The sequence below is a fragment of the Pteronotus mesoamericanus genome, unplaced genomic scaffold (genome assembly GCF_021234165.1).
Source record: "Pteronotus mesoamericanus isolate MK-2021 breed Mesoamerican mustached bat unplaced genomic scaffold, CSHL_Meso_final contig_182, whole genome shotgun sequence".
NCBI classification, from domain to species: Eukaryota; Metazoa; Chordata; class Mammalia; order Chiroptera; family Mormoopidae; genus Pteronotus; species Pteronotus mesoamericanus.
The window spans coordinates 17,754,266-17,767,355 of NW_026555078.1; the positions used below are offsets into that span (position 1 = coordinate 17,754,266).

Consider the following 13,090-nt stretch of genomic DNA (forward strand, 5'->3'; position numbering starts at 1 on the left):
ACATTACCCAGCTGTGACTCTTGTCTGCTTTGAATCCTTCCCCTACATACAGAATAAAAGTCAAGCACACAGGTCCCTCTGGATCTAGCCCTGTCTACTCTACTGTGGCACCTCTGGGCAGTGCCTGCAGAATAATGACTTCAAGCTAGAAATAGCTTCTTAAATGGCAGTGTCCCTGCTGATTCTCCTAGAGGGAGTATTATTGAGACTTACAATCTCTGGTTTTTGGCTATTTATCTTAACTGTTAAAAAATGTTATAGTACAGAAAAATCTTAACTAACACTGACAGAAAGTTTTGAGGTACACATATTTCATCCATTTTCACTAAAAATATTTCTAAAATTAATGAGTTCAGCAAATAATATAAGGCATATGTTCACCTTCCACACTCATCAAAGTAACCCAACTAAGAAAGTGAAACTTTCAAAAAATAAATTATATTTTAAAACCTAACCATTTCGGTAAAATTCTAACATGATCAATTCTACTGACTAACCTTCTCTTGTAGTGGAAGTTAACCCCAGGAACTCCCCTGGTATTTGTAAAAGGCTGAGTACTAGGAAATCCAGAGAGTCCAGGAAAGGAATGAATGATGAATGGTGCATTCCTTGCAACCTATAGGGTCTCCTGGTGCTCTGATGTTGTTTTTGGTAAGTGGTTTGAGGGTTAAAAACTATTTGAAATGAGGGAGGGTGGCAGGGGAGGAGAGTGAAAGTGGGGTCACTTTAAAGAACTAGGATGTGCACAGCTCAGTTATCTGCCCACCTAACTTACAAAGTAAATTACATGGAATCACAAACTGTTTACTGAAGAGGATGGTAGTTATTGGACTAAAAATAAGCTAGAGAAAAATATTTCTCATTTTAGATTACTCATTGTTACCAGAACCACACCAAATTATTATTGCCAAGAAGAGTTATTTCTATTTTGTTGCCCCAACCTTAAAACTAAAATAGGAAGTGTCAATACAAGTAATATCTGGGTGGAGCTGGGCCCAGTAAGAAGACCTCTAATCAGATCTCCCTTCCCCATCCCTCAAGCCACACAGACAAAGGGGGACCTAGGGGCTGTGAATATGTGAAAGAACTTTGTACCTGAAGTTCTCTATAATGGTATACACCATAACAAAGTTTTATCCTCTTACAGTAAATGTTCTTTTACTAGTGAACTACTGAGGAAACTCGTAAGAAAGCAATGATGTATAAAGATAAAGAAATTATATACAACTTCATTCTTAATTAAAAAAATGTAAAGTGAGATACCTTTTTTTCACTTATCAAATTGTGAAAAGTTAAAAAGTTTGGTAACAGCACTGCAGGGGCAAGTGTGGAAAAATAGGTATTTACTTACATGTGGGTGTATAAATAGATGTAACCTTTCTGGAAAGCAATCTCACAATATCTGTCAGAAATGATAAATCATATTCTATGAGCTTGCAGCTTTAGTGCTAAAAATCCACCCTAGGGATATATTTTCAAAGAGATGCCAAGATATATACGAGGTCTGTCCGGAAAAAGTCCAGCCATTGTTAATATAATGAGAACTGTTGGAGCAACATCGATGTAACCTGGCAGCCAAGGAGGGTGGACTGGAATGTGCATGCGTGAACAATGATGACTTCACTGTGCTAGTCAGTGGGGGTGGTAGACACCGTTAAGGAAGCATGTGTACTGTGTGGCTGTTGTATTCAAATCGACTACTGAATAGAGCAATGAATCTGCATCAAATGTTGCGTTAAGCTTGAACATTCCTCCATGGAAACTATTTGGATGATTCAGAAGGCCACAGCTACGGGCAACTAATTGGTGACTGGCACCTTCATCACAACAACATGCCTGCTCATACATCATGTCTCATGCAGAGTTTTTTTGTGAAACATCAAATCACCTAGATGACTCAGCCCCCCTACAGTCCAGATTTGGCATCCTGTGACTTTTGGCTTCTCCCAAAAGTAAAATCACCTTTGAAAAGGAAGAAACTTCAGACCGTCAATGAGACTCAGGAAAATATGACGGAGCAGCTGCTGGCAACTGGGAGAACTGTGTGAGGTCCCAAGGTGTTACTTTGAAGTGGACTGAGGTGTCATTGTCCTATGTACACAATATTTCTTTTATTTTGTATATTCTTCAATAAATGTCTCTATTTTTCATATTACATGGCTGGATACCTTCTGGACAGACCTCGTAAACCATGACTTTCACCATAGTATTAGCAGTAAATGAAAACAGCATAATTATCTACCAATAAGGGATTGGATAAATAACTGATTGTACAACTAAATAATGGCAAACTAGGAAGTCCTTTAACTAGGGACTTATATACTTATATAGAAAGATCAAGACTGATTAGCTGGAAAAAAGCTTATGCAGATCATACATGATATGATCCCTTTTGTTTTGTTTTAAATGATATAAATAGATATTACTTTTACTGAATTTGACATCTGTGTGGAAGGCCTAACTTTATTTCTGTGTGCCCTTTCATAGCACAATTTCTTTTGTGCTTTAAGTCTTTAAGAAAATTTGACTGATTATTGATCAGTCATTAATGATCTCTATGTGCCAAATCCAGGGTTATTTCTTTGTTCCCAATTTACTCGTCTTTTCTGCATCATTTAACAATGTACTACTCTTTACCTCTTGAAACATTTACCTCTATCTGTACTTCTAAATTTTGGAATCTTGAGTCCTATTACCATTTTGAACTTAATTGGTCCCTCACTGAACTTCCAATTTTTCACTCTCAAACTTAAGACTCCTCCAGTTTTCCTCGGTAGATGGCATCATATACATGCAGTGCTTATGCCCAGAACCCTGAGGAGCCACCCTTGATTCTGTCCACTCCTGGACTCTATGTCTAATCCATTAAGACCCATAGAATCTCTTTACACTCCTCTGCGCCTGGCTCTTTTGCTCCATGACAAAATAGCACAAGTGGCCACTTCAAAGTCCTTTAAGGCTGACCACAAGCTAGCCATTTCTGTTCTCCATTTTTAAGTTACTTGTACATTTTGACCTGATAATTTATAAAGTCTGACTCATTTTTCTGAAGTGTAATATAATGTAGCGTAAAATAAATTGCTCTAAAAATTAGCACTCATGCGATTATTTGTCTATAACTTCCTAAAACCAGATGCCTGAATGGGCCCTTCATCTGTTGGCAGTTACTGACAGTCTCTTACCCTCTTCTTCCCAGGCTCAGAAGCACGAGTGTCATAATCATCCGGGAGCTGAAGATAATCTTCCATTCTGCTGGCAATTGCCTCCCAGTCACGTTTCCTTTTAGTACCCGTCCTCAAGCCATCCAACTTGTCTGAGGGACAAACACAGAGCCGCAGCATTAAGGAAGAGTGTGAGTTTGCACACAACACACAAACAAGGGAAAAGAAGGCTAGAACGCTGTCAGAAGGCACATCCACATTTTTGAGAGCAGCATCTCTTGCAGATCCAAACTATCTTCTTGGCTGAGACAATAGCAAATTCTGTGCAATTTCCACTATTTGGTGTTCGTGCTGACAGCCATTACATGATGATGTTGGTTTAAGTAACCAACATGGACAGAGCAAGAAAGGCGCTTGTCTCCTGGCCTCCTTGTCTTCCATCCCACCCGTCCCAAACCACAACACTGCAACTCTCATGTTCTGAAGAAAAATGCAAAGTTGAAATTTTTTAAAAACAATTTTTTCCTTTCTTTTTTCCTCTAATACAATATTAATACCACCCATTTGACCTGCAATCGTGTGATACCGTGTCATATGAAAAGCAGGTAGTACCAAGAACTTAATGAGCCAAGCTGATGTTTTAAAAGGTTTTAGAGTAACAGTTTCTTGGGATTTTGACCTCTGTGAGAAGATTCACCGTGAGTTAATGTTTATGAGTAAGATGACTGCACAAATCACCCCTTTCTTTGGTTATACTGTGTAGTACTCTTGACCACTTTGAGGCTAAAGGCTAGTAGGCCAAAGTGACCAGACCTGAATTTTCTTTCTGAATCCTCAATCTGAGAGGGCTAGGCTTCCCAAGGCCCCAAAACTGTAATCAATTAAAAGAACAGGAATTGTCAATTCAGAAATTATGAGGTACAACTTTAGGTGTCTTCAAAAAGAACATGAAATATGTGGCCTTTTTTATTGGTTGTTAATATTAATTTTGAATTCTACATGTGAAATACTATGTTATATATTTTAGTTACAGTCAAGCACTAAACTTTTAAATCATCTGTAGTTATATGAACACACTATTATTAAGGTCAATAAAGGAAAATCTAAAAACTTCAGAAACACTCAATAACCACACTTCATTGAACTCCATGAAGGGTGCAGAGTGTAATAGAAATCTTTTAGGCACCAAATTGGAGAGAAGTTGATAAGAACAGTACAATGGAAGCAGTGGCAGGAGAAAGGGAGAGTTTATGCTTCAAATGTAAAGTTTCACACAAAACTAACTGCACCATACCATACAGGCTACAAAAACCAGTAAGATTTTGCATACTTGGCAAAGTTTTTATTTTCTAAACCCCTCCCCGATAAAAGCAGTATTATTTAAGAATCCAGCCAGGCACACTACGGCACTTTACAAAACTCAAGAAATTTTTATCATATCACTTTGGAAAATTTTAACATGGATGAGTTCAACAGAAACAATCTGCTAACCTCTCTGTAAATCACATGCTGTACCAAATGGATTTATCTACAAGTATATGACAGGCCATATTACACAGAATCTTAAAGAAGTGACCCCTTTATTGTACAGGGACAGTATTAGAAAACCAATGAAGCCCTACAAACAATAAAGCTGTTCTCAGTTCGACAATGTACAGTATTACCAGAAGAGTAGGAAGTTCCCATACAATTATTAATAAACCTCAAAGGATTTCCAAACTTAGTAAGATCAATTTTGACATTAACATACTTCAAAGGAAAGTTTCATATATCAATTCCAAGAATAAAGCATGGCCAAGCAGCAATGCAGAAGGACAGTATGAAAACTGAACTGCAAGATCTTTTCCTCGTACACTGTGTATAGGACAGGAGTTACAGACCAAGAGTCCCATATTGGCAACACGGATGTTCAGAACACGTGCTTTAGTCTGAACACCCTTGTTTGTAATGTTTAATTTGAAATTTGATTGTGCGCAACATGTTTAAAGTTTCCTTCTTGGGGCTGAAGAAAGGTTCATACCTCTTCCACATGGCTTCCTGGAAACCCAAACACACAGATGTATGGCGTAAGGTGAGGGAAGTGGAAAATCTGGGGCGTTAGTTACAGTAGACAACTGGTGTCCAATACACTCATGCTAATGATTTTCAGAGGTTTGAGTTTCAAAAGATGAAGTTTTAAGATGAAGATGAAGGTTTAAATATCCAACTTGACGGGTCACAGAATTTTAACACATCTTCAAAACAGTATATATGTTATAGCGCAAAAGGAAAAAAATTAGATACATATCTGTATTTTCTAAATAAGTGATGTTTCTGGAAATCTGTTCATTATGAACATACAAAAGTTATCTGCCTATACAAATCATAAGTGCATTTCCAATTGTGAAGAGATGAAACTGCCTGACACATAGAAGGGCCAATACACAATAACTCACAAGCAGAGACAAATGTCAGAGATGAGAAAACAAAGAACTTGATATGCAGAAACCTAAATCATGTCATTGGAATTTAAGTAGCTTCAAGGCTAAACTTTTCCAGCATCTGATGTGCATTAGGGTGCCTGGGTCCCAGGTGCAACTCAAGGGCAACACAGGCCGTTTCAACAGCTCTATGACACCCACGTCAAAAGTAGTGCAGGCCAGTTCTGAACGTTTCCTTCTTTTTCTTTTTTAAAAAATATTTTATTTATTTATTTTTAGAGAGGTGGGAAGGGAGGGAGAAAGAGAAGGAGAGGAAAATGAATATGCGAGAGAGATGCCAACTGGTTGCTTCTCGCACGCCCCCAACTGGGGACCTGGCCTGCAACCTAGGCATGTGCCCTGACCGGGAATAGAACTTGGCAACATTTTGGTTCACAGGCTGGAAGCTCAATCCAATGAGCCACACCAACCAGGGCTAGTTCTGAATGTTTCTAAAATTATACCACTTCTAATTTGTAACATTCAAACATAGGCTCTGCAATGAGATTTAACCCACTCCTTGAAAGAGTGATAGGTATTTTCTCAATGGCAGACTCATTTGTGAATCAAAATTCCTCAGTTTCAGATACAGCTCTTCTGGCTCAATGTGACACTGCTAAAACTTAATATGTTTCCATCCAGCATAACTATGTTACCAAGGGTAACTTAAGAATGTTGGTAAACACAGAAAAGTAAACTGTACTTGAATCAAATTTACTGAATTTGTTAACGATAAGGAAGACAACATAAATAGGCTAATTCTCAGACGAAGATCCTCATATCATAGAGAAGAATCTTCTTTTCAGTTGGTTCTAGGGGCTAATCCCAAGGAAGCAAGCACTTTCAAGAATGCTCACACTCAATTTGTCTTCCTCCATGGGTAGATTAGCTCTCAAGATATCACAGCGGTGCAAGGAGCAAGTTATGAGATAAAACATCAATGTCACTGTTAATCGACATAACCAAAAACCCAACTGCAAACATGTTAGAATGTACTTTCCAGATTCACTACTGGATCTTCAGTGTCTTTAATTGAAATGGTTTACTTAACAAATCCATTTCTGGAATTCACTGTGTAACACTGTCTTTAAAATAGACCAGATTTGTGTAAAATTATTTTCTGAGAAGCAAATGGTAGACAGGCAAGAATTTTTTCCAGAAATCAATGCCAAGAGTAATAGCATATTTTCTTGAATCATCATTACTAAATTCTATTTTCCTTTCTCTTTAAAAATTAGAAAGAAAAGTAGAAAATAGGTTTGAGTTTTAAAACACATTATCCTAGACCATGTATTTCATAAGGCCTCTGGATATATGCTTAGCTAAAATGTTTATTGCTTTTACAATCCCTTTTGTCTCTTTATGATCTCTCTATGCCCCTAAATATAAACACTATGTAGAGAACCAGAAAAAAAGGGACATGATATTTACAGTCTTACAGGTTATCTTAAACATAGAAAACTTCCAACAATCTAATGTCAAAATAAACAGATCTAAAGCATTATTATTAAAAATAAGTTGTGGTGATTATTTTCCTACATACTTAACTGCATTTAAACACTTATAAATTCTTTAAAAGCTTAGGGGAGGAGACAGTTGGTTATGATTAAGATTTCCCACAGGGGGAAGACTAGTGGAAGAATGTCAGTAACCGCCTACAATTTTCACATGACACACATTAGAAAAAAAAAATTCTAGACTTTACAACAAAGCAACTATCCAATAATACAGTAATACTTCAGCTTATGGAACTATCTTTTAACATAGGACCTGCTCAACATCAATTGTAAACACGATCAGTTGGGCAAAATAAAAGGTATAGCCTATGAGACTGTATGTAAAATGTACCCCTCTGATGTCAGAAACACAGACAATGTGTCCTAAACAGCGAAGCAGCTAAATGACTTGATTTTTTTCTATGAACTTATGATATTTAGATGGTTACTTCAGTTCTGGAATAATAGCATGATACCAGGAAGAGAAACACAAAGACCGACAGCCATACTTCATACATTAGTAAGGTCAATCTTCTCAAAAAGTCCTTATCACATTTTATTAGATTATTTATGAACATATCTTAATCCACATGTTAGTTAAATGGTTCTCTTTCAGTGAGGTAAAAACCAAAATGAAAAGAAAAAAAGAAAAAAATGTTATGAAATATTGGAGAAAAATCCACTGGGTATGCATGATTTTCTGCTTGGCAGATAACTTCACACTAAGCAATTCCAATTTTTGATTTAGAAAATCATTTTAACCAGTTTACCTTATAATCTGGCACTAAAGGCAAGTTGAAGGAAAATATAAGCAGAATCTTACACAGCAGGCTCTTCCAAAACCTAAATTATATATCTACCACTGCCCACCAAGAAACTCTAATTTATGGTACAAGGAAAGTAAATGCCTTTTAATTAATTTTTAAGCTTCAGTATTCATTATTACTATTACTTCTACCCAAAGTACTCATAATCTGGTTCAACTTTGGAATGCAGTTAAGTATTCTTTTAGAAAACCAGAATTCTCATCGGTATTAACATTTCTGATTAACATGAAAGAATGGATTTTAGTAGTGACAGTATTTTATTACTAAATTTATCATATATTTCCACTTACTCTAAAAACTTTTAAGTGGTGTTGAAAGTAGTTCTTTCAAAATACTCTTCTTCCATTCTGTCACAAGATGTAACTAGTTAAACTGAAAGCTAACAAAATAGACTGAGGATGTAGTTAGGCCAAAAATCTTGGTTTAAGCAGAACTTTTGGGATATTTGTTCTTCTTACAGCAGAAAGATCTATGACCATTACCATCAGGCATCACATATAAAAACAGGAAAAAGGAAATACCCACCTAGCTTTGCCTCAGATGTGTCCATCTCCCATTTGCTTTTCGGAATGTAACCCTAAATCGTACACAGAGAGAAGCTCGAAGGGTTAGAAAGAGACACATACATGCACATCACTTTTGATTTGGAAAAGCATTAAAACTGGGAATGGATACAGTTTCCACTCACTAGTTATAAATATATCCTTAGGAAAAACATAGTTTCATTTTCTTTGAAGAAACTGAATTACCAAATTCATAAATCTTCACTACCTAGATTTCAGAGTAGTCACTTCGGAATGGTACATGAAGGCGCTTTGAGGCAGCTACAGTTCAAAACACACGACTGTGGTCTGAACAACAGCTGTATGGTAAACATGGTTAAGAATGTACAGGTTACTGTGCAATTATTGTTCAGACTAGCAGAGGATTTATAATACTAGCTAGGTTATTTTCTCAAATCAATTGCTCTTCTCAAGTGATAGTAGCCATGAGGTTCAGAGTGTTTTTCAAGACAGTTATAGTCCAGCATACTCTTAAATACTCAAAAGAAAGGAGAAAACTTGGTATCACTGAATACAACTATGAAGTTCAACTTCATTTTTAAATGACTCCATACATTTACCAGCAGATTTTACAAAGGCTAATTTTACTGAATCAATTTCAGAGCATTTCTTTTTCGTAAACTGGAAACTGATGGTTATTTCGGATGTCTTCTAAAATTACATTTTCCTATTACATGCAAAACCAGAAATCTCTACGGGCAATTTACATCTTATTTAATAAAATGACTGGGTGGTTTATTTCAAACAAAGTCCCACAATATTTTCAAATTTCCCAACATACCTATTTAACTATGTAGTAATCCTTTCAGTTTATTCACCTGGCAAGTAGGTATATGCTTTTTCCATATAATTTACTATGATTCCCCTTTTCCTTTATTTGGCCTCTCTTCTCTATTAAGACACTAATATACAGAACTTTAATACTAGAACTTATTGTATAGAACAGATTCATCAAAGGTGTCAGCATCTTTTAAGAATCAATATATCTCTTGACTATTGGGAATGTTCCAGTTCATAGAATAGACTGACACACATAAATTGCAAAATATGTTGAACATTTCACGGCAGTAGTTTCTGTGTAAGAGTTTAATAGAGCATCATCATTCTTCCAGGTCTTATACATTTCTAATTTTTAAGCCAGACTAATAACTCAATTTCAACTCATTAGGCAGTATTTCAGGTTTATACATTATACCATCTTTTTCAAATACATTTTAAGAACAAACCAAGACAAAGCTATGCTGAAGTGATGGTGTTGGAAGTATTGATGAAATCTGTACAAGTTATATCTCAAAAGTCATCTGAAAACCTTAAGCATCACTAGAGTAATTGTAGAATCTGAGTCACATCAACTAGATTCACTGAAGCACTAACGAAGGCAGAATGTCAAACCAATGACTGACCGCCCCATCCCCCCATTTTCTTAATCAAGACAAGTTTGGCTTTCATGCAGCTATAGTAATCAGTACAGAGTAGACAAAATGCAAAGTTTATTGAGAATTTCATTAAAACAGACTGAATGACATGAGACTTGCTCTTAACCCTTTGGTTAAAATTCTCCAAGCATCTTTTACTCTTGGAATAAAACCCAATAGTAGAAGATCTGGATTCTGCATTTTTGAATGGGTTAAGAGAAGCTTTATAACAAAGATAAGCAAAACAAGTATATTACTTCCCCCCATGCTGGAACCATCCTGTTCTTACTTAAAACTACATCATCTCACTGCTTAAAATGTTAAGCCACTTGGAAATAAAAGAGATAGTCCAGCAGGGTAGGGTCCTAAGGCTTCCTTGCCAGGCTTCTGATGTAAAAATATATTATTACAGTGTGTTTTATTTTTAAAAAATTGTAAGTTCTAAGTTTTGACCTATATCTAAGCAAATCAGATGTTATGAACCAAAGCCTGAACTGAAATCTCCACAAAAGAAAGACGGAGCTTCAGAGAGCTAACATTATGGACTTCCCACACGATCACCTCCTAGTACACACGCTGCAAGTAGCTAATGAGGTCATTAGCCATGTGCCAGAACAGCGTGGACCTGGAAGTGAATTTCCTGCCTATGTTTTGGCTCACACATGTCAAAATACAACCTAATTAAGAAAAATACTTTGTTTAAAGAAAAAAAACATGCTGAGATTCAAATGCTGTTAACTTTAAAGCTTACTGTTTTAATCCACATATAAAATCTAGAAAAGCAGAGGTTGACACCGTCTCTATGTAAACACACAGTTTCTACCCAGAGTCCTCCACAGCATGCATGGGTTTAATGGGACCACACCTTAGAGAGCCTATATTATCTGGGAGGTAGGAATCAGGGTTCTCACTTTGCACATCTTCAGAAGAATATGAGAAGCAGCTTTAGCAAGGGCTAAAATATTAAATAAACCAAATAATACTCTGAATTTAAAAAGCGACACTATTCCAAGGCATTGCTAATCTCTGTACCTCATTTAGCAAACACTGACAGGTAATATAACTCTATAGGCCACACATTCATGAATGACAGGGTAAGGCAAACATTTCTAAGAGTTATGATCGAAAGCACTTACAGGAGGTATACAGGAATTTTGAACTCACACTACATAAGTCTCTAATCAGCCTAAGCAAAATGCATTGCCTACACAGTCAAATAATTTCTCCCATTACTTAATAAAATAAAATGCAGAAGAACAAATCCAGCAGTCTATGGCAACCCTCTTCCTTCTCATTCAGTAAGTTCTTCTGCCTCAGTTGACAGAAACTCAATTTTGAGATCTTATAGCAAAGAAGAGACAATTATGCGTATGTGGTAGGCTCTACCACACATCTGCTGGAGTGTAAGAATACCCTTTCACATGTAATTGATTTTCTTAAAAAGTATACTCCCCCTAAAGCCACCCCACACATAGATGAGTGAGAAAAGGGTAAGTTTCTTAGCATCTTAAAACTTTCTTGTAACAACACAGCAGAGGGTTCTTTTGGTCAGCAGAAAAATCAAAAGCATCCAAAAGCCTCAAGGCAATGCATCCTTGAAGATGATCATGGAAACTTTTACCATTAAGTGCATATCAACAGTAATAATCTGACCACAGATCTGAATTTAAGCATCTAAGGATTTTAATAAAAAGACACTTTATTCAAAATGGTTGGTCTGTCTCCTACCAGTTCGTTTTCCTCTTCCTCTGCATCTTTCTTTTCTTCTTTTTGTTCTTCAATATTTGCATCAAAATCTTCCATTTCTACCTACACCACCCCAATAATCATAATGAAAAAGATTAAGTTAACATTTAGGAAAATGTTGAGTCCCTCACTGAGATCTGAAATGAGCACAGTTGCCCAGAGCAAGACAGCACAGTCTCACTGTTACATACTAAGTAACTTTTAACACCCTAAACTTTAAAACCAAACTGATAAAAGACAATAATATGCCTGCCTTTCATTTTCCTGGGATATCTGTCTTTACAATTTCCTATGAAGTTGGTAACTATCTGTTTTGAATGCCTATAAATTATTAGGATTTCTTTTTAAAACCTTTAACCAGTATTTTTCCAATCAAGTAAAACATGTATGTGATTCAAATTTCAAAATGGTAAGAAAAGGTATAGGGAAAAGATGGCAGTAGCTTGGTCTAGAATGGCAGCAATACAAATAGAGAGTAGATGGATTAGGGAGATACTTATAAAATTGACAAAACTTGTAGATTGGCTATATAGTGGAGGGATAGGGTCAACCTTTGGTATAATGAAGAATAAAGAGCCAAGAATAATGCAAAGAGTCAAGATTACAGCACCAAAGTGAGTGATGGGTCTAATCATTAACACAGAGAACCCTAGAAGGGGAACAGGTTTGGATAAATTGCATATTGGAAAGGCTGAGTTTGAGGTGTACTAAGGTAATATATGTTTTTCTGTAGAAAATTTGGAAAATAATGATCAATTATAAAAATCACCTCTACTCAGATATAATTATTGTGGAGATGTTGATAAAATACATTCCAGTCTTTACAATTTACTATTAAGGGCATGTAGGTGGCAATCCAAACTACCAGGAAGATTGCCTATATAGAAAGTGCAAAGTAAAACTAGAGCCTAAGATAGATAGACCCTATGGCACTCCAACATTTAAAGGACTGGGGAGCAAGAGAAGCCAGCAAAGGAAATTTTGAAAAGGTATGGCCAGAGAAAAACCAGAAGGTGGATTCACAGAAGCTAGGAGAAAAATGTTCTGAAGGTCAACTATGTTATATGAAACAGCAAAATTAAGCAACAGGAGAAGCGAGAATTGTCCACTGTCATGGAAATCTTGGTGAGAGAGTCTTGAAAATAGCCGGGACAGAAGTTGGAAGGAAATGGGTTGAGGAGTGGCATGGGAGGTGAGAACACATAAAAATACAATGACAACACGGAATACAGATAACTCATTCGCAGGAGGAGGACAAATAAAACGGAAGTACACGATTAATTAAAAAAGAAAATTCTTTCGTTTTCCATGACAGATTTACTTTCAGCAAATTAATAATTAATTTAGGCAAGCATTACCACTGAATAAAAATTTGTTGGGAAACAGAATATTTAACAGTTTCAAAGTATCTCCCTACAGATTA

The 13,090-nt window shown here is 36.2% G+C and overlaps 1 protein-coding gene across 4 annotated transcripts in view; it reads right to left on the reverse strand.

Annotated features, from left to right (window-relative positions):
• The window catches only part of YLPM1 (YLP motif containing 1), a 59,120-nt gene that overhangs the window by 1,290 nt on the left and 44,740 nt on the right, over positions 1-13,090 (reverse strand). For 3 of the 4 annotated variants that reach the window (XM_054567268.1, XM_054567267.1, XM_054567266.1), the window contains 3 exons: positions 11,650-11,730; positions 8,469-8,520; positions 3,183-3,313 (listed from right to left, as the gene is read on the reverse strand). In XM_054567268.1, the coding sequence (XP_054423243.1) occupies positions 3,183-3,313; positions 8,469-8,520; positions 11,650-11,730 (264 nt within the window). The remainder of the gene's footprint in view (positions 1-3,182; positions 3,314-8,468; positions 8,521-11,649; positions 11,731-13,090) is intronic. The other variant, XR_008528625.1, reaches the window with a different exon arrangement.